At 38.2% G+C, this 22653-nt stretch overlaps 2 protein-coding genes across 5 annotated transcripts in view; one reads left to right on the forward strand and one right to left on the reverse strand.

The window, feature by feature from the left end:
* MTMR7 (myotubularin related protein 7) overlaps positions 1-743 on the forward strand; it is a 39947-nt gene extending 39204 nt beyond the window's left edge. Inside the window, exon 14 of the mRNA XM_058837509.1 lies at positions 387-743. Coding sequence (XP_058693492.1) covers positions 387-743 — 357 coding nt within the window. The remainder of the gene's footprint in view (positions 1-386) is intronic.
* On the reverse strand, positions 720-22534 carry VPS37A (VPS37A subunit of ESCRT-I). Of its 4 annotated transcripts, none has more exons than XM_058837511.1 (12): positions 22281-22534; positions 18740-18814; positions 17642-17756; positions 16681-16781; positions 15621-15837; positions 14167-14237; positions 12036-12163; positions 11887-11945; positions 11726-11794; positions 9641-9784; positions 8826-8906; positions 720-840 (listed from the first exon to the last, which is right to left on the reverse strand). In XM_058837511.1, exons 1-11 carry the CDS (start codon positions 22403-22405, stop codon positions 8826-8828), a joined length of 1185 nt encoding a protein of 394 aa, XP_058693494.1. In that variant the 5' UTR covers positions 22406-22534; the 3' UTR covers positions 720-840. The 4 variants fall into 4 exon arrangements, with proteins under 4 accessions (XP_058693494.1, XP_058693493.1, XP_058693496.1 ...); XM_058837510.1 differs by lacking the exon at positions 720-840 and adding an exon at positions 7912-8634 and having other exon boundaries at positions 22281-22533; XM_058837513.1 differs by lacking the exon at positions 720-840 and adding an exon at positions 7912-8634 and having other exon boundaries at positions 22310-22431.
* Between the last annotated feature and the right edge of the window lie 119 nt (positions 22535-22653).

The following is a 22653-nucleotide window of genomic DNA, read 5'->3' on the forward strand; positions in this document are numbered from 1 at the left end:
CCACACGTGTCCCCTACACACTACATCCTTTTTGGAATGAGGATATTCAGCCATCATCTTTGTTCTCAAATTATTGTATTTAAGACACAAAAGTAGATGTTTTTTCTTTAAGGATAAAATTTTACCTGTGTTGGTATACAGGTACTACTGAAATAAATTTAGTCCTTCTGTAACTCAGAGGGAATTGTAGCTCAGAATGCTGTAACTCAGCATTGGTTTGTGACAAACTGTGTACTTTTCATACTCCATAAATGCAAATAGTCACTTTTAAAGGGTGGGTTGGTCTCTAAAAGTTTATTTAAAAAGAAAAAAATCAAGGCTATATAAGAGGATTTCTGGGCCCAACATGTGTTCCCATGTGATCTATCCTGTTTCCTTTATTTCAGAGACTGGCAAATCTTCAGAAATCACAATCAGGTAATAATAAAGTCAAGAGTAAGCAACAGGATCAAAGCAAACAGTTTGGACTGTATACTTCCAACAACAGCTTAGCTAACACTCCCCAGGAGTATAGCAATGATCTGAAATCATTCCCATCCAGGAGCCCTTCTCAAGGGGATGAAGATTCCGCCCTGATTTTGACACAAGACAACCTGAAAAGCTCTGATCCTGACCTCTCAGCCAACAGTGATCAGGAGTCTGGTGTGGAGGACTTAAGCTGTAGGTCCCCAAGTGGGGGTGGCTGCTTGCCTAGTGAAGACAGTGGCAAGGACTCTGATGAGGCTGTGTTTCTGGCAGGCTGAAATACCTTCAGGGCAGCAAGGATCCAGATAATGTAAAGTCTTACACAGTCTGGAATGACATCTTTTCATCAGATGAAAAATGGAAGTGGTCTGTAGCCTAAATAAATAATCCAAAGAAAGGGAACTGTGCAATTGTGTAAGTAAAGATATAAGCAGAACAAGCTATTACTAATTGTAAGACATAACATTAAAGAAAGGTAGTATCTGCTGTTATATTTCATTAATCCAATATAGTGGTTGTTTTATCAATGCTGTACATAATTATTCCTTACTTTGTACATTTTCATAATTATTTATTGGACAGGATAATAGTTCTTTTCCTAAAATGTGAAATTTCAAAGTACTCTCATAAACAAGATTGAAGATGCATTACTGTTAGCCACTGGTGAAGCAGTCAAAACTTATTTTTGTAGAGCTCATTTGCCTTCAGACATGTTATGAATATTCTTTGCTTTTTTCTTCACAAGAGGTTCAAGCAATTATTTTGCACATTCTCCTACTAAAATCCTTTACAGCAAAGTAAAACTAATAAACAGACACCCTGGCTCAGGGGACAAATGAAGCTTTGATCCTGACCAAAAAAATCCATTAATAAGTTGTTGCTGCTGCTGCATCTGAATGCATCCCATTTGTACTCAATTCTCAACCAGTGTTGAAAGTTCATTAGTTTCTGTGACCAAAACTTCAAGGAATATAACCTTTGTGCTAAAACACCCCTTTGTAACAAAAGGTACATGAAACAGTTTACTCTTGCCTCTTTATGGTTTGCTATCAAGTTTGTTTGTATCTTACTCTTGTTCCAAACCACCTACATAAGAATTCTTGTATTTTTAAGAATAGGAGTAATAGTTTTCATAATCAGCAGTTCAGGAGTAAACAGCTGAAAAATGTTCAAAAATTTGGAATGTCTTGAAACTCATTAAAAAGGAGGCCGGCCATATTAGGCTGCAACTCTTTCAAGTTAATTTTTTTACTTTTTTAATTTTATTTAAAGCCAACAGTTAAAAATATAATTCGTATGGCTGCTTTTACCTACTTGGAGACAGTGCAGAACTGAACTCTAGTAGAGCAAAGCAGTAGTAAAGTTTACTTTGATTGCATTTCATACTATTCCTTCAAGTACAGACCTACAAAAAGAACTGTATTATATAAATATACCTTGATTTAGAATAATTAGATTTCATTATTCAGTCTGCTTTTCTGGAATGGCTTTTCATTCTGTTCTGTGAACATGCTATTAAAAGTGAATAGGTAAACTTCAGTATTATTATTATCCTCTGAAGGGAGTTGCTGTCTTTGAACAAATAATTCTTAACAGCAAGGTTTATCTTAATGTTATATTGGAAAGGCCAGATCCTCAATTTGATAAATCACTATAGCTCAATTCAAATAATAAAAAAAAAACCTATAAAATATATTTTGTTGAGAATCCAGCCTTTTGGTTTTTAATCTTTATGAATTTTTAATAAATTAAAGCCCTGATTTTAACTGCACTTTTAAAAGTGTTTCGTATTTTGAACATAGACTGTAAACTTTATGGCATTAAAGGAAACTTTGAATGGGTTTTCTCAAACTAAAGAAACATGCTGCAAAGTCAGCAATGAAAACAAAACACACAAATATTCTGCCAAAAAATCAGTTTGAAAATGGGCAAAGTTATTGTACATCTTTGAAGTGTAAAATTGTATATGATGATATTGTGTTCAACTAGACATGTCTAGAAATAAATGCAGAAGAACAAGATATGCAAATTCAAAGCACTGTCTTTGTTATGCAACTCCTTGTAACTGCTTTACAAGTAAAATATTAACAATTAACATTTTCTTTATTAAGCCTTCACTTAGCAGCCTTCTGTGATGTGTCTTTTAGTCCTTGGAATTTTGCATTAACTACTACTGCTTTCATTGTACTGTATGTATTTGTGGCATTATGAGGCTAATGAGAAACACCTTCAAATAAAAACTGAGGTGTTATAAAATGTTATTTCACATCAGAGAATGAAACAAAGGATTGCTTTCCTGATTTTTGTAACAGAGTTCTTAATTTACTCAAGAGTCACTTTGTCACTGAGATCAAGGGATTCTTGTATCTTCCCTACTCCGATACTTGAATTCAGTAGTTGTAGCTGTGGAGGAATCTACAACTGATAACTATAAAAACTGAGACTCTCATCAATTGTATTAATTATATAGGAGATATGGGAGCATGTTATACCCCTGTATTATTTTTTTTTTTTAGGAAATGAAAAAAAAAAGAGACTTCTCTATTAACTACATTGTTTTCTTGTAGCCTCGCTGCAAAATCTTTGCAAAATCTTTGCAAAATTGCCTACTGCAATAAACCCACAGTAATTTGAAACAGGACACTGATGAATGTAACGAAACTGCTGAAAGGCCTTGCTAGGCTCAGGCTGCTCTTTAGTATCAAAATGTGCCTCTAAGGGACACTGAAGGCAAGGGGATCAAACAGCTGAAGCCTTCTTTACCATCTGAAGGTCACCATCTGAAGCACAGAAGTAAAACTATTTGCCAGCTACTTTTATTGGTAACTATACAAGAAACAAACGTGGTAAACTGGTAATGGATTCTAAAAAGCTGAGAAACAAAATTAATTAGTTGGACGGCACAACAACACAGTATCGTTAAAAATAAAAAAAAGGAGAAGCATAAAGTAAAGGAGGAAGGCAGGGAAGGAAAGCTCTTTGCAAAATCAGGAAGTAAGGTAGGGAACCACATTCTTGGAAGACAGAGGCAAGCCAGGGCATGGGTTCACAGCATGAAAGGTGTTTAATGACACAAACTAACAATTAAACTGCAGCAACAAAGTGGGGATAGCCTTTACAATGAAGGTAAGAATGTCATCACTGTGGACCAGCTAGCTTAATGCTTTTATGTGGATGCTGCTGTGATCTGCACACAAGAGTTCTCAAGTTGTATGTTCTCACAAACATAGCCAAGGCCAGGGGCAGCTTCTAGGTTGGCTGGTTACCCTTAAACTGTAGTACAGAGACAGGTAAACACCACAGTGACTGAAAAATCCTCCAAGGACAGGTAAGTCGTTGACAATTCATTTGGGAAGGGAGGAACATGTGCTGTGTGAGTTTGAAGTAGGTCAACTTATGATGGTACCAAGGCACAGGAAAAATATGCCAAAGATCTAGAGGCAAGTGTACTGCAAACCCTGAATTCAGACAGGTGCCACAGTACAGTGATAAGAAGATAAAATAAATACTCAAATTTACTTATTATTTAAATTGCCAGCAAAGCACCTGAAACCAGCAAATCAAATCATGTTACATGTTAAAATAAAACCTACTAGTCTTTTAATATGTCATTCTGTAAAGAAGCTAATGAAGACTTATAGGTTCACCAGAAACATAACTGAATTCAGGCAAGTACTAAGTCTGTTGCTAAGGTTATTCAGATGAATTTTCTGAAGACTAAAGAACACAGTTCTTTATGTTGAGGTATTCCCTTATTGAAATATAGGCTCTCTTTATCGCTTATTACTGGATTGAAATGTGATGCCTACAGCTATCTGACCAAAACAAGGCATTTTCAAAAGCCAGAGATGTAATACAGGTTTTTAAAGCCCATTTTAGTTAAGGTAGCTCCAAGAATTACTGCTGTTGAAATGGTTAAACAGGAAAAGCTCAAACCACTGCACATGAAGATAAAAAGTTTGGCATTGAGTATTGTACTAAATCCACTTCCAACACAATTCTGTATCCACTCAAAAAGTCGTGCAATGCCCAACTGTAAGTTAGATGACTACAAGATATATTAAAATCCTAAAATCTTTATTTGTAGGCTTGACACGTTACAGTATTTACTATTAGAATAATTAAGGCTGTGATACTTGACTTTGTTGCCAGTTTTAACTGAGTTTTACATGAAGGTCTCATAAATCTCTATTTTATAAAAATTTAGTCTAGTATTTGAAGAGAGTAGTTAGAACTTGGACATGTATAAAACTGTAAGATTTCTAACTTCCGCGTTTGGTCCAGGTCCTAAAGTGGCAAAGCTGGCAGAGTATGTAAAGAGCGAATAATAGAATTATAGTACATATGCTTAGAGCTGACTTTATCATATCACTCTCTTTTGAAGTGGTGGCTGGCATAGTGCCTCCTCAGTAAGCTCACTGATGAAACAAAGCTGGGAAGAGCAGCCAATACCCCAGAGTACTGTGCAGCCCTTCAGAAAGATCTCAGTGGAGCGGAGGGATGGGCAGAGGAACCTTCTGAAATTCAGCAAAGGCAAATACAGGGCCCTGCACCTGGGGTAGAATAGTTTTGGGATCTTCAGAACAAAAAAGACATGGAGCTCCTGAAGCGGGTCCAGCAGAAGGCAAGAAAGATGAGTGGAAACCTCACTTATGAGAATAGCCTGAGGAAGCTGGGCCTGTTTAGGGTGGCAAAGACTCAGAGGGCACTCCATCAATGTCTGGAAGTATCTGACAGAAGGGTGTCAAGAGGATGGAGCCAGGCTTTTCTTGGTGGTGCTGAAAAATATCACAAGAGGCAGACGGCAGAAACTGATGCCCAGGAAATTCCACCTGATTATAAGGACATTCTTTACTGGGACCGTGCACTGGAACAATTCCCCAGAGAAGTTGTGGAGCCTCCCACACTGGGAATATTCAAGAACCATCTGGACACAATCCTGTGCCCTGTGCTCTAGGATGACCCTGCTTGAGCAGGGAGGTTTGACCAAATCATCCAATGTGGACCTTTACAACCTGACCTGATTCTGTGATTTAGCAGTAAGATCAGGTATTAAAATTAGGCAAACTCCAGACTCAATTAGCAGTTACAATGCGGAATGTACACTTCCCCCAAACTACTGGAACATCAGAGCCAAGCCATCTCCTTACTCTTGTATTTCTTGTTCATTGAGTTGACTTTCCCACTGGGAGAACATCTAAGCATGACATTGTGCAAGGCTCCCAAAAAACAAGTCATTGTACATAGCCTGTTATTCCAGATTGCTTAAAAGTTCACTTGGCATATTTCAAAAACATTTAGAATACGCATCTGACAGCAGCTGCCATTCTCTTACATTTTATGGGAAACAGGATTTACACCTACATTCCATATTTTGGCAAAAATTGAGGTAAAGAATGTGTTTAACAATGAGCTACCAGCATGCTAGAAGCAAAAAACCCTAACTCTGATAGAGTGTTATCAGTGTTCTACCTAGTCTTCTGGTTAAAGTAGACCAGGGAAGGCACAACCAGTGTAGGACTAAAAGAAAAGAAAAACAGAACAACAAAAAAAATCCCTCAAAAACCACCCCAACCAGCAGCAGGTAGGCCCTTGAAGACCAGAAACATTCTTGCATGTGCAGCATTCCTGCAGCTAATCCAGTATGCACCATCATTGAATACAGACTTCTGTATTTCTTTTCTAGAGGATGGGTTTGTGACTGCAGAAGGGGCTAAAAATAAGGGAAAAATTACAAAGAATAGTAACAATGATATCAGAAAATAGAAAGGGAGAAAAAAGAACTTTCAAATTCCTAAACAAACACTGAACTTGCATTGAACAAGTGACATTTTCTTGTAGATACTACTCCACAACCATCAGAAAGACTCCATGGAGAAGTTCCCAAATTGAAAATTTGCTCACAAAATCAACATAAGAGGAAAAGCTGAAGTGTTCAGAACTTGTACTAGCAAATCCCCTGAAGGTGACCTGGCTAAAGTGTGCAGTGACAGCAGAGTACCATAATACCTGGCAGATGAGAACAGAAGCCTGTCCTCCCATGCTGTTATAAAATGTATAAAGAAGATACTAGCCCAATACAGCAAGAACACCATATGTCTGGTCATCTATGCCTTTCTCTGTTCATAAGAAACAACAACAAAAAACCAGTTCCATACAGTACTGTGTGTAGTCTTGAGTGTTAACGAGATCCTCAGAAAGAGATCAGAAACAACAACTCAGCACAAAAATAGATGGGATTTTGCCAAGAAAGTAACAGTGATGACTTATATCCAGTTCTTCTCCAGAGCTGTAGAAATCACACTACTCATAGACACAAGTTCAGAACCACTTGAATGTTTACATAATCTAAGGCTTTAGTTAGCACATTAGCAGGAGTGCTATGTCAATATAAAAGCAGCACATTTTTTGGAATAAGATTCTCTAAAATTATTGCTTAACCACTCCACTTATAAAGTGTTGATTTTTTTTCACACACCTGAGTATCTTTGATTTGGACCACAGATCTGTTTCCTTGGGACATCTAATCTTAGAATTTGGATCAGCTTTAAAATAAGTCCTATAACATACCAGTGAAAAGCTTACTCATCCTGAAAAACAACAGCTTAGGACAATCACACAACTGTAATGAATGTCAGGGCTGAGACTGAAGCCCCACTAGCCTGTGGAACAGACTTCTTGCACTTACATGATTTTCCTTACTCACTTTTCTCCATTCAGAAGAAATACCACATTTTGCTGGAAGAATATCAAGTTTAGGACTGAAGATCAGTGATATGGAAAAGCACATGCTTGGACTGTAGCCTGACTCTTGAACCTGCCATGTTCTGTGATCCTATCTAGGAAACACACAGGTAGAGTTTTGGCTAAGAGGTTTATTTCCAGACTGCTTCCTGACAAGAAAGAAGCAGGATTTCTGATACATTACTTAATCAGCACTTTATCCTGTTTAACTCCCAAAACTGTACAATTCCTTCTACTTCTTCTTCCCTGACTGTCTCCATGAAAACCTATGCTTTAAGAAGATTAGGAAAAAGAATGTGTCTTCTTGCAATAGCAAGCAAGAAAATACATGCAAGTATTTAGGGGTGGTATTTTTCTCCTACAGAACACTGTATTTGGTCCTATCCATTCTCACCAGATATAGCCATTCCAAGACTGTGAGCTTACCAGAGGCAAGATTCATTGATTAAAGCACAGAATTAAGTTTTGCTTCCAAATGCCATCACTTGCCTTACCATATGACACTATGTAACTACAACTGAATTAGTTTTTTTATTTCTTAAAACTAGGAAAAATTAGGTATTTTCCAAAGAACCTCAGAACTAGTCTTTATAAAGTGTTTCTGAGTTCCTCACATGATGAACGTATTTATATTGCACAAAACAGAAACAGGAAGGCGACCTGATTATTATCCCTTTATGAATAAAAAAAAAAAAAAGAAAATAGTTAGATGAAAATTGTGTTTAATTAGTGGTAGGTACCAAGCCACTCTTGAAATCAGTGCATCAGTGCTACTAAGCAACATATCAAATCTATGCAGATATCATTTATTCTATATTGATTCAAATAAAATTTGTTCCAACACATCCTTTGCTTAATCCCCAATCTACTTATCCAAAACACAATACAAGCTATACTTAGTTTTCTATTATTACTTAGAAGTAAAAAAACTTGTTCTTTAATATTTTGGCTTCAAGAAAAGACAGCTTGTGAATCCACTGGCAATCTCCATTAAGAACTTTTGTTTCCGAAGTCCCATCAACACTTAAAGTCTTCCACAGATTAAGCCAAATCTATGGTTAAAGTTCAAAATACAAAAGATATGAATTATGTTTTTATAAAAATGTAAAAAGCTAGTCAAAATTACATGTTTAGATATTTAATCTCTGAATAATGGAGTATAGCAGCAGGGAACTTAAATATTATAACTATCAACAATAAATACAAGAAATTAATGCAAAGATTGCAATAGAAGGATTCTTGAGTACAATGAGAATATAAAGAGACATTCTAATTTGTACAAAAACCACCCCAACTCTGTATACAATCTCTTCTATAAATACAACCAGATAAGATGAAATGCTTATTTGCAAATAATAGTTATTAAAAAGTGTGCTTTATTGGGATTTTCATTCGTTCTCTTGGCAGGTGTAGTTTGCAGGAAGTCTGTAAAGACAAATTTTTGTAATTAGATATTTTAATTTCCCCACTCGTATTTTTTAAATACAAGTAACAACAGATGCAGAACATGTTTGATTTCCACAGAAAGTGTTATTAGAACCATAAACACTGTAACAAATCCATTTGCAGTTACCAGCTGTGTAAATAAGGTAAATTTTTTAATAAACAAAGTTTACCTATAGCGGAGCATGAAATTGGCTGTGCATTGCTATTGCCTGTTGAAGTTTTTCCTCTTTGGCTCGTCTGCAGTGGCAGAGCTATGAAACAAAACATGTAAGACTGAATTCTAAATGCAGTTTTTTATAATGCATAATGCAGTTTCTGCTTCATGATTTAGCTATTTCACAGGCTCTTTAAAGAAAGAAAACCTGCCTGACCTACCTCCCTTCCAAGCTTTGGGCTGAACAATGGGCTATATCAATAACATTATTCTATCCAAAACTGCTTATAAAAGAGTGCTTTCAATGTCACAAAATGCATTTTTTGGGCATCTTTAAAGAAAGCTACACTACTTTGTAAGTTACTTCTGCCCCAGCAGGAGCAAGAATGGTAGTTTTTGAACCCCAGTTACTTATTTGATGATAGCCATCAACAGAATTTATTTAAGAAGTTTAATAGATTAAACATTAAGGTTGTTCAATGCAACATGTCAGTTTACTTAAAACTTCCAAATTTGAAATTTATCATGTGGCTATCTTCCCCTATACCTATACAAGATAAAGAAAAAATTGGCACAAAAATGTCTGCAACAACACACAAACAGGATCTAACACAGGAGACCTTTATACTCCCATCTTAAAAGTATGTGCCTTTGTAATGTAGATTATAGTCTAAATAGACTGAAGCCATTTAAGGACATTTTCTTCTGTCAAAGCTCACTAAAGCACTGATCTGTATCACAGGACTGCTCAAACTCTTAAAAAAAAAGTCCTAAATGTATTCACTATGTGTTGTACATGTCTTGGATTAGAACTATTTGTGTATTACATACCGTTCTCTTTTCCATGAAACTACTAAGAAAGTCATCTATCTCTGTTTTGCCTTCCAAGAAGTCTTCTGCAATAGTGTCAGACTCCTCCTCAGCTTCATGAGCAGCTACTTTAAGTCTGGCCTGCAGAGCACTTGGACTGCAACTCTAAGAAAATAAAAAGTCCAATGTAATATTAACCTGTCCATTAAAATTTGTATTTCCAAGAAAGATAAGTGACTATATAAAGATGGAATACTATTATAACATAAAAGCCTAAGTAACCAGATGAAGTTCAATCTCAAAGTAACAGCACAGCTTGTTAAACTAAAAAGGATTCAATGTAAGAAAAGTGTTGCTAGTTTAGGTCTTGATACACAATCATTCAACTAAATGAATAGTTTTTCAACTTTTACCCTACACTGTAGAAAGCATCCAGCTTGGAAATCTGACAAATTTTCAAATGCATAATTTCTGAACTAACATTTCAAGTGTCTTCAATAAACAGGGTCTGCTTTTGAAAATCAGTTGTGAACCTGAGAAGTATAAAAAGGTAAAAAAGCACTTACTGCTCAGCTTTTAAATACCCTTGAAATGATTGTGGAGAAGAAGACAGGAAAGCAAATAATACCTACTCAAGAAGTAGATGGGATGTTAATCTAAATCAGTATACTAATTTTTCTGTTCTTATAAACCTCAAACCTTACTCCTGTTTATTGCACACAATTTCATTATTTTTCTCAAATATGTCTAGGCAGTTAATCGCAGTTAATCAGGACATGATTCACATCTAGTAGGAGTCTGTACAGAGCCAGAACTGCAAAATTAAAGTATTTATAGATTTTAGATGCTTGGCCTAAGCTTCATCTACCCTATGAAAAATCTTTTACTTAGTTACTTTAAAACCTTAATGTAATCAAAAATTTCCTGTTAAATTAATCTAGTACAAAATACAGAGAGTTTGCTCTAATAAAAGACAACTAAAATTCACTCACAGTGCAAGTAAAATTACTTGTCTGGAAATTTGAAGGAAAGAGAGCAGGAGATATCATGTAGTGCACAGCAAACATCAACACATGAAGCTATAGCATATATGGGAATAAAGCAGAAAAATTCAGCTGCTACTCCTCCAATCAGCCTCCTATCCATCATTACACTGAATCAGCACATCTAACTTAGAAAAAAGTAAAGGGACTACAGCAGTACCATATTATGTCCTGTTTTAAAGTGGTTTCTTGCAAAAATAGAAATTTTTATCCATGATACTATCTCTGCTCACTTTGAAGTCAAAGGAGGCATTAGGAGTCAGACTATTCTGATTTTCAAGTGAGGAAACCTCTAACACATTTAGACCACCTATGAAATACTTTGGTTTACCATCATGCAACTTTCTTATTTTTTTTTTTATTTATTTTTTTTAATTTTGTATTTAGTTATTTTGAGGGCATTCTGAAATTTAGGTACTATGTATGCTAATTTGATAGACGATTGCATTCTCAGGTGACTAGTCTTGCAAATTATGAAGATTTTAGTGCAGAAAGTGGTTTATTAGACGCTACATCTTCTAACGAATACCCCGATAAACATACCAAGAAATTATTCTCCTTCTCCAAGCACTTTCTGAAGTAAAAACTTCCCTAATTGCGCTGTAGAACGTGCAAGGTTTGAGAGCACATGCAACACATTGCCTTAAGTAAGCATGCCCAGTGAATTCCAGAATTAAAGTTCCTGAAGTTACTGAGCACTTTCATCTGGTACAGTTTTCAAGCTCATTATGTTAAATTAACTGAACAAGCCTTTAAAAATTAATCTATTCTTAAAACTGGTTTGGACCAGGATTGTACTAACAGCTCTAGATGTGCATTTCTTTTTTCTTCCAACTTTGCTTCTATTGTAGCAGTAAAAAACAAAAACCCAACCAAAAAAACCCATTGTTTTGCTTTTAAGTTTTTGGTACGTCATCCCATTTTTCTCATACCTGATGAAATACCTAATCTACTTCATATTAAATGAGAGTTTAACCAAACCATAGTCTTATTGGTTAAAGATACAAATCAAAACTTCAGATTTATTGAAGTATTCTTAAAGGATGACATATAGGAATTATACCTCACTAAGTTCATGCTGTCTTTGCATCTTTTTTTCAAAGGCTGCTTTCATTTGTGTGAGTTGCTCATACTGGAAGGAAGAAGAAGAAGAACATTATCATCTTGAAAAACACCCAGATATTACCACTAATATTTCTGAAGATTATTTTACTATTCACTTACCTTATCCAACACCATCTGTCTTTTTGCCTCGAGACTAGGCTCCAGCAACAGATTTTTTTCTGGAAAATAAAATCACCATTACTACTTTTTTTTTAAAAGGATTTAGTTCACAGAACACAGCCACACATATCAACATTTTGACAGCTTACTTGCCAGCTCTTCAATGCTTTTCACTAACTCATCTCTATCAGTAATGACTTGCTTCAGTTGTGGAAGAGTCACAAACTGTTCCAATAACACCTCCTCCTGCTCATTCATACTGGTCAGCTGTGATATACTGTATTGAAACAGAAAGTTAGTACATTTAAATCTAACAGAAAACACCACATGTAAAGTAATTAATTTCTATCAAAGTCTGAGGCATTTTTTTGTACTTTACAAATATGTGACACTTGACCACAACTTATTTTTCCCCCTTCTCCTGGATTGTGGGCTCTACTATATGCAGCAGTGATTTTAGAAAGCAACATGTTAAAAAGTACCTCCCATTTCAAGCCTTACTTTCCATAATGCTACTATGGTGGCTTGACTGTGTCCAGCTACCAGATGCCCATTAGCTGCTCTTTTATTCCCTCTCAACAGGCTATGGAGGAGAATCTCAGGGATTGAAATAAAAACAATAAGGTCAGTTACCACTTACAATGACACAAAAAACACACTTGGAAAAATTTAACTGAATTTATTGTCAATTACAGTAAAAGCTGGATGGTGACCAAGAAAGGCAAAAACTACAACACTTTTCTCTGTTTTCCCTCAAGCTCAACTTCATTCCTTCATTTCCAGCACTACCTCCTGCTCCCCCTTCTCACACTTCACCCCTGCTCCACAGACTGCAATCAGTTTCTGGCCAGAAAGACTATTCCAGTCTGGGTAATATATGGCTGCAGTTTTGTGGAGCCTGCTCCAATATGGGGTCCTTCCTGAACTGCAATGTGGTAAACTGCTCCAGCATAGTCCTCTCACAGCTACAGGGTACATTTTTTAAATACATGTTCTACTGCAGTCTTTTCCAAAACTTCCAAAGCAGAAAAGTAACTGCTCTGGCACTTGGAGCACCTTCTTTTCCCCCTTTTTCTCTGACCTTGATGTTTGCAGGATTATCACACTTTTCCATTCCTCCCCTCAAACCTCACTGTCTCTGCTCTCTCTAAAATGTTTTCAAAGGCAGTGCCTGCATCACTAATGGACTCAGCGGTCCTGCAGTAAGTTTGCTGCTGGCACAGGGGCAGCTCCTGACTTTTCTCACAGAGGCCACTCAAAAGGCCCCCAGCTACCAAAACTGTGCCACCTATACAGAACAAAACTGCTCAGAACAGAGGCAATACCATTGTCATTCAACTCAACTACCAACAAAAGATCATAGAATTTTAATAATTTCTTGAAAGGATATGGATTGATTAGGCTGTTTTGCTTAAACAAATTACACTTCCTGGCAAAAATCTTGACTTGCTGTTATATAATAAGGATGTTGCTAGAACTGAAAAGATAAGTCAGCTAAACTAAACAGGTTCTTTGGAAAGTGTCAAAGAGAAAAAAAAAAAAAAAAAACAGTTGAAAGGACAGTTTTCAATTGCTTCATTATGACACCACCAGAAAGATGTGAGACCTGAAGCAGTTTATACTGAATTTGTAACCTATTCTATCCCACAAAACTGTTGTAGGAAGCTGTCTCATTAGATCTGAACAAGCTGCTGGGAGTAGTAACTAACAGTTTGTTTGAATAACAACAAGATAATAAAAGTATTTCCGTAGTATGTGTATAAAGTATTTAGATGTAGCAGTGTTTTGCACTGGGACAGCTGACACATTTACCACCTGGATTTGTGTAACCCAGCCTCCCCTGAATGTGCTGAGGTGCTCACAAAACAGTTCACCATTTACCTTGCACTACAGTCCTTTGGAGTTTGAACCAGCCTCAAGCTGTCCCATTTCCTCCTTCAAAAGTTATGCTTATTGAATTACTAGAAATTAAGTCCCTGGCAAGGCCTCAGAAAACAGGAAAGCACTGCTAGTTAGAAAAAGTAAAAATAAACGCTCTTTTTCCTGGTGTTGAATCAAGTACAGTTCCTGCCAAGAAAACCCTAAAGAAGCAACACATTTGAATACAAAGCAGGGTTATTTTCTGACTCCAATACTTAGGTACATGGTAGTTCTCCTAATTAGAATTTCAACAAAACCCTTTCAGTGACGCATACAGACTTCTGACAAAAATCAGATAGAGGCGAGCAATAACTGTCTTTTAATAACTATGGAAAGTTCAGCTACCTTCTGAAAGTTTACCTTAGTTCTGAGAGTTCTGGAAAGGTATCAGGAACATCAGGCATCTTGTATGTGAATCCATTCTGGCCAACCTGAATCAAAGTTTAGAAATGCTTAGTAGGTTTTTGAAGGGCAATTGCTTGACATTTAACCTGAATAATCAAAAACTGAAGATGCGTATTTTCCAGCAACAACAGAAGCAGGAAAAGCAGTAAGAAGCATAAGCACTAGTCTCTGAACAGAATACAATTCAACCAATGCAAGAAAATGCTTCAAGACGTTTGGGGTGTCATGTCATAAAAGATGAGTCTGTTTTGGAGGAAAATAATTCTATTTTGCCATGTCCTTTATTTGAAAACAGTTGGATGATTGAGGAAACATAGAAGAATAGTAAAATTCAGGGAAGTGAGAACAGAGAAGGAGATTGACATTTTGATCTCTTTCATGTGGTTTTTAAAGCTATAATCCCTCATAAAACAAACATTTTAGACAAGGAAAAAATGGTTGTCTCCATAGAATGTGGAGAATATAAATTCTACAAAGCCAGGACAGTGTCTTCCAAGCCTAAGAAAACTTGTTTCTGTAGACATGATTTGATTAAAGACTACACATTTAGATACAAAGTTTAATTAAAAATAAAATTCCTTCCAGAGTTCATCAGCAAGGAGCTTGAGTATAAACGTACAAGATAAAACACTACATATAAAGACTTGAGATTGAACATTGCCTTCACCTAATAGGTTTTGAGCAGGAAAGAAAAAAAAAAAACATTTTCTGTGGTTGGAAATACAGCTACAGCTGCACTATGGGGTGCTGCTCTATTGGGAACGGTGAGAAGAATGACACAGACTCTCTCGTGAAGTCAAACTGGAGAAGTTTCTCCCTCGATTTATTATCTCAGGTCTTCTTTATAGACCGATACGTGAAAAGTACAGAAAAGAAAACTCTTATTTGGTTAGTAAACTAACACATCACCATCATTGGTCAGTTTAGGAAGTGGGGTTCACCACCCCTCGACCTTCTCTTGCAAGAAAACAAGGAACAGACACACAGCAGCTGCGAGGCTGTTTTCTATCTCTGAGGATTGTTTTAATTCCTCCTTATGAATTCCCAGGCCACTTTCCCAGGCAAGACTGAGAAAGCTATGTGGCCTGCAACTTCCACAGGCACCGTACTCCCTGCTTCACAGTTAGCATCCATAATGGGGGAGTGCAGGTCCAAAACCAAACCCCCTATAATCAAATATCTTCAGCATACAACTATTGAAACTCAGACAAACTTGTTGCTCTGACTTTAAGTTCTAAAAAGTTCTTCACCAAAGCCAGAATGACAGTTTTGTTTCCCTAGCACCAGCAAAATAATGAAGTGCACTCACTCAAGTGCTTCTTTTGAGTTTTACATCAATGCCCCGTGTGCCCTAAGGGATCGTATAGCCAGTGTCTGACAGCTTAAGCAGCGAAACTCAGCACACTGACCTGAAGCACCGCTTCAGCTGTCGGAACAGGCAGTGGCAGATCAGCAATCAAGCCATAGGAGGGAGCAGCAGGCTTGTCTGTAGTGTAGCTTGAAGAAACTGATTCAGAAACAGGCATGGCTGCCATCGTTCTGTTTGTTTCTTGAGGTGGATATGGAGGGAGAAATGGAAACCCCTGAGGAGCAAAAGGAGGCATTCCAGCTGGTTTGTTGAAAAGGCTAAAAACAAACAAAACCACAACCATGAGCAACCAACTGTTTACAGCACATTTCTTATCATCTGAACTATAATTACCAGACCATATATAAGATGTAAGAACGAATTTTCAAATGGCCACAAACTTTGTATTTTCTCTTCCCAGTTACTTCCAATGTAGTCTTTTTGTCTAACACTACAATATAGTATAGAACTCCGTTAATCTTCATTCTTGTAGAACAGCTAAACACACACTTAAACTATTATGAGAAAACTACTTCTCAAAAATTTATGAGAGCATAATTTTAAATTGTTTCCATCCAAAAGTTGTGAAGAAACATCTGTGTCAAACATTAGTTCTTACTTATGGTATAACATTTAATAGCTTGGGCAACACACACATAATTACTTCTAAATAATATGAAAGATTTTTAAATTCACAGCTGCAGCTATATCTAAACTTAGTATCACAGTCAGCCATGAGAACCACAGTTGTACCCATACAGCTTGAATTTAATACAATTCTTTAAATCACACAATTTCTGCTGCACATGGTGCAACAGAAACTGTCTTAGGCCTGGGAGACTATGAACAGAATATGAAAAACACAACTGCTCAGACAAGAGCAAGAAAACAGATATAAAGTTACATCAGGCATGTTGATACAGTAACTCCAATGAACCTAGTGTCTCTTCTAAGAAGCAGGTCATCAAGCATGCACATGAAATTGTGCAAGGACAGGGAATCTAATTCTTCCAATAGATCCATTACATTACTCCTGTCCCTGCCCTTCCTATAATTGGTCTAGTCTCTTCTTATAAAAAAAGAATAGACATAGTTCCATTTATTATGTTTAGATAACTTACTATGGAAATGATGTTGAGCTAGGAGCTAGAACTGGAGGATTCTTCCAAAACTCATCCAGTAAACTCTGAATAATTTTTCCAAGATCTGAATGCATTGTAAACTGGGAAAAACACAAAACAAAACCCAGTGAAGAAGAAAAATTATGTCTGGAATCCAAGAATTTCAAAATGTGCTGAACTTGATGGTCTATTATACCCATGTGACAGTGCTGAAAAGCTATTACGCACATACCAGCTAATCCAAACTGTGTATATACAAGTGCCAAATAAAGTGATAAAGCCACCCAGAACTGAACAGAAACTAAATGTCTTTTCTATATTCCATTATCAGCGCAGAGTCATTGAAGTACCACATTTCTGATGAACAACCAAAAAAACCCAGTTTAGTTACCAAGTTAAATTTGTACAAACAACAGAAGAGGAAAAAAAAATTAAAATATCCAAGGACAAAGGCATTAACTACATTCTGACAGAATCAGAGCCTCCATCCACTCCAAAAAAATAACACATTCTTCTTGACAAAAAGAACAGCATATTAAAATCCTGAATATTCAAGCTAAAACCATGACGCCATTCTAATAGGATTAGGCTAGAAAGAACTATGTTACAAAACCGTCTTAAAGCATCCCTCTCCTTTATTTGGAATATACTGGAATGTAGTTGGAAGAACCGTGCAATTAATAATAACCAAAAAATGTGATAATAATTTTCTAAGCCTTCATAACTTAAACCAGTTTTAGATATATGGAGTACTCAAGTCAGTAATGATATCAGTAAAAGTATAACTACTAGCCTACTGAACACTTCGGAATTTCTGCCTTCAGGCCCCCAAAATACAGTTTGAAAGAGATTAGGATCTATACTAATGTTTTTTACCAGGAGTATTAACAATAATCTAGCCTGACATGTATTAAAACTGCTATTAACAGTAGATCTGTGTGAAGCTACAAATTATACATACATTACTTATTAATGGACCGGTCACGTATACTCCCTGCTTGTCCATTAAATGATGTCTCACAGGTGGGAAAACACTGATGACTGGTTTTTCCTGAGGAAACTGAGGTGGAAGCAAACTGCAAATACAAGAATAATTATTACTACAGCGACATTCTGCGATACAGTTTGCATAAGAAAGCTTCTTATGCAAAGAAAAATTACTACTAATTACATAAACTTACTTTTCTATGAGAACAGTTATGGAGAAGTTTATAATGAATGAAGCACACAAAAGGAATTTTTGGTTACAAAATTAGAAGTCCAACAGATTGGAATACCAGACTCCCACAAAACTGAAGAGAGCATTTACTGGGCAAAATCTTAGTATAACAAAGGAACAATTATCACAGAATATTCTGAGTTGGAAGGGACCCACAAGGATCACCGAGTCCAGCTCTTAAGTGCATGGCCCATACAGGCACCGATAATAACTTGGTGTTATTAGCACATGCACTGACCAACTGATGGACAACAAAAAAGCTGTAGCACAACAACAACACTTTTGAATACAAATGTTATTACTACAAATACAATGCTATGTAACCTGTAAGAATATCAGGCCAATTCTGCAGGCCAAAATAACAAAAAACTTGTGAACAGAGTAATAACAATATTTGTCAGAGCAAAAGTATCCCCCCAAATTAAATTCACAGGAAATGTTACAATAAATCACTTAAGTTATGATCCAGAAGCTTCATCAGGGTAAGAGTTTGGAATTGCAGCAGACTAGTAAATAACCAATCAAGTTTATTTTCAGTGGGAGGGAATCAAAATTATCAGAAACCCTCAAGCATTTTCCCCTAATTACCTGCAACTAAAATCACACAGTTATCTTAGGAACTGAGAACAGCAAAATATGATTTTGCTCTCAGCTGAATATCTGTATCTTGTACAGAGCCAGTTTCACTCCGATCACTATAACCACTAATACAAATCCAGGTTATGGCTCCTGACAGTAATTATGAGCTGGAAGCTGCTTATTATATTCTATTACCGCTTTTTTTTTTAAAAAACAATTTTAATTTTCAAGATGTGCACAGACACAGCTCACTCCACTTACATGTTAATATTAATTGTCAAGTTGTTTACAGTGAATGGCAGTCGATATTCCACATCTTTCTGTATTTCTGCAATGCTGTCAAAGAAGAAATTGTTAGCATCCATTTCATGGTCAATATAATAGCTAAAAGTCTGAAAGAAACAAGCATGACCTCAGACATTTGTACTCAGTTTAGTTTTGTAAAGCCCTGTAAGAACAAAACTGAAAATGCTGGAATAAGTTAACATTCTTCAGCATCCTATATTGAATATTAAGATTAAAGCAAAAAAAAGTGGATTTAACATTTAAACCTCATATATTAAGTTATTGCAAAGGAACAATAAACAAGCAAAGGAACTATAGTAGGAGAAATCACGCTACTCACTATTCTGACACTCTCAACTTATCTTTCTCCCCTTACTGGCTTAATCTAAGACAACACAGCAATGTTTTTTTAATATACTGAATTTTATCTGATTAAACACTTACTTTGCAAGACATTATATCAGGTTCACAACTAAGTATTGCTTTGCAACACTGCCCTAGGATCAAAATGTAGAACATTTATTAGACTAGGCATTCTTCTTTAATAGCCTAAAATTTAACAGCAGTTTTTACTACGCGCACCAAGCTCAATGCATTTGTACAAGTACTTTCAAGAATTATCTGGAGGAGAGCTACTTTCAACAATGTAAAGCTCCAGCGACACTCAAGACCCAGGCCCTCCTGAAAGCACTGATGTGCCTTACAAAATCAGATAAGGCCGAATCCAAATTTGTTTTTCCTGGAACATGTAAATTAGAGGGAAAAATCTTGAAATGAGCTACATTAATAGGAGGCTTATTTCAATACCCAAAGCATTCTACAATTTCTATGTTAGACTGTCTTGAAAGAGAGCATCCCAGAGAATGTGAAGGAAGTGGAGGTGAAGACTTAGCTCAGAAGCAGAATTTCTAGACAGTACATACGTATCTAAGCTGAGATTAAGAGACAGAAAGACAGAAAATTAGCTTCATCTTATAATGAATCAAAACAAACTGAAAAAGACTGATTGATCTTCCATGTATTTCTCCTGCTTGCACCTGGTTAATAATACTCTTCTCAGTCACCTAAGGCTCCCTTATACAGGGGAGGGAACAGAGCTCCAATGGCAAATAATGGCAGATGGAAATTCCCAGAAATCATCTTTTGATTCAACTTCAGAAATGCTCCTCCATCCACTGCCAGGTACACCTTCTCAAAAAACCCAAAGCACATTACCTGAAAATGTGTGTTAAGAGTAGTGTCGAGAGTGTTTTGTGTTCCTCCAAAGCACTACTGGGGCATAGAATTTAAGACTGTCCTTAAAAGCTTGGGAAACAAATGGGCATTAACTTAGCTATGAATCTTGCTTTCTGCAGCCCCATCTTACTCCTCTCATAGACAACTCAGTATTTGCTCTTTCCCTGTGAAATTACATGTTGTTTGAAGAAAATATTAAATATCTTCAGCACAGGAGAATTCAAATCAAGGGTTCTACTGTGTTACACCACACACCACTATCTGCACCTTCTCATTCTTAACTGAAGGATTCTCCCTGGAATCTCTCACGCACATTCCTGCCCTGTAATCATCTGTCACACCTTTCATTAGCCCGCTGCAAAATCCTTTTGAGAAGGGTATATAATTATGCTTCATTCATAACCTATGGAAACCGGGGAGGAAGATGAGGACAGGGAGTGAGGAACAGGAAAGCCAGAATATCATTGAACTGTTCCAATGGTTATAACCTTGCTTAGGAAAAACCTTGAACTAATAACCTTAACTGACCCTTCCCCAAGTGGGAATGAGTACACTGGAAAAATGATACATTTCTAACTTTGTCTAGAACAACAGCAAATGTAAGAAAACTCTTTTTTAAATGCAAAGGTTTTATTTCAAGCTCTTAACCTGTGAAGGGACTGTGTAAAGGAAAGCTAGCTGCTTTACTAAAATGAAGATCACACATACCCAAGCTTTTATGACCTAAGACAACACAAACCAAACCTGGTTAGAACTTAGTTCTAACTACACCATGCCAAGAATTTTGAGCATTTTGGTGATGAGCAACAATACTCATAAATGAATGACATTTGGGCAGCTACCATGTCCCTAGCGCTCACCTCAATTCCTGGCCACAGCATCCATTCCCTCCCTCTCTACGCTTGAGCTGGTGCGTGCACAAAGAGCAGCGAACCATTTCAGCAAACTGACTGACAAAAACTGATCCCCTTTTTGGGGACTTAATTCAGGATGAGCTCATCTCACTACCAGATTAAAAAAAAAAAAGTGGGTATAAACAATAGGCCAAGTAAAGCCAGCTGAACAAAAACTTTTAAGTTAACTAAGCTCCTATATGCCCACAGGAACAGCTCCTTAGAAATGTGAACTGTCTCAAAAATATCTGCACAGACTTAAGCTCATGCAAGCAACAATATTTAAAATACCATCATATTTATGTTTCCTGTGTGATAATTCAAAATATTAGGAATGTAAACTATCTGCAGTTATTAAACCTGCAAATGCATTTAGCATCTCTTCCACTACTAGTATCAGTCTGATGTGACACGAAACATTCTCCGTCCTTTTTCTGAATTATTTTGGAAGCAGCTACCATTTCAGTCCTACAGAAATCCTAGGAAGTTGTATGTCTGTAGAATGCTTACATCACTGCAACTATAACCTCAAATGTATGAAATGTGGATCTCCTTTTAAAATATGAAGTGTTTTAAAAGACTAGCCAAAACAGGACAGCATACTGCCAAGAGGGATTACCTCAGGACAAATTGTTTTGCTTTAAAAATTGTGGATGTTGAACCGGAATAAACACAACTGGCATCTTTTGAGCGTATAAACAAAACTAGTTTTTTAAGGAGAAGCCCGTTTTTAGCAAGCAGCACTGAACACCAGGAAAAACAGTCCGTAAAGCCAGTAGGGCTGCTATGCCGCTGTGACACGCAGCTCCTTGGTGCTCTATGTTTTAGTCTCAACTTTTAATAAACTACGCTGTTACAAGCAGCTACCAAAGAGGTTTTATCCCAAGACGGAGTCGCATCTCTTTGAAGACATTACAACCCATTACCAGGCTTTCCGGTCCACGGCAGGTGAAACCGGGCACGGCGACCTGCGCCCGATCACCCGGCCAGGCCACACCAAAGCCAGCGGGGCGCCTCCTCGGCAGCCGATTTGACTTGCAGTTTCCAAATTCTTCCTCCCAGCCCGCCGGCGTCCCACGTCCCACTGTCCTCCGGCGGGGACCCCGCGGCACCGCACTCCCGCCCGGCGGGACCCTTCGGCCCCGGGACAGCGCAGGGTTGGGCCGGCCCGGCTGCAGCGCCGCCGGCTCGGGGGCCCTGTTTACCCACACGGCCGCGAGGACCCAGCCAGGCCTCACGGGGACGGGGCGCAGCCGGGTACCCGTGCGTGCTCACAGGAACACGCGACACGCTACCGACACAGCGCGGCCCCGGGACGGGCGACGCGACACGACACGGCACGGCACGGCCCTCCCGCCCCCGCCTCCGCTCCCGCCGCGGCCACTCACGATGCGTGCGCGGCGCGCAGGGACTCGACCTGGCGCTGCCGCTGCTGCTGGAGGCCGGTGCGCGCGGGCGGCGCGGCGGAGGCGGGGGCGGCGCCGCCCTTGGCGAGCGGGAACAGCCAGTTCATCGCGCGCGCCGCGGCACCGGAGGGGCGCGAGGGCACCCGCGGCACCGCGCGCACCAAACCGAGCGCCCGAGCGCCCGCGCGCGCCTGCGCGCGACGGCGGCCCCGCCGCCGCCCCTGCCCCGCCCCGGAGCCGCCGCCGGCGGGGCCGCGTCAGCGTCGCGCGCCCGCGACCCGAGCGGCGGAGGGGCGGGGCGGGGGCGGCCGCGGCGCGGCCGGCGATTGGCCAGAGGGGAGGGGGGAAAGGCCGC

Source organism: Poecile atricapillus, chromosome 4, assembly GCF_030490865.1.
Source record: "Poecile atricapillus isolate bPoeAtr1 chromosome 4, bPoeAtr1.hap1, whole genome shotgun sequence".
In the NCBI taxonomy this organism is placed as follows: domain Eukaryota; kingdom Metazoa; phylum Chordata; class Aves; order Passeriformes; family Paridae; genus Poecile; species Poecile atricapillus.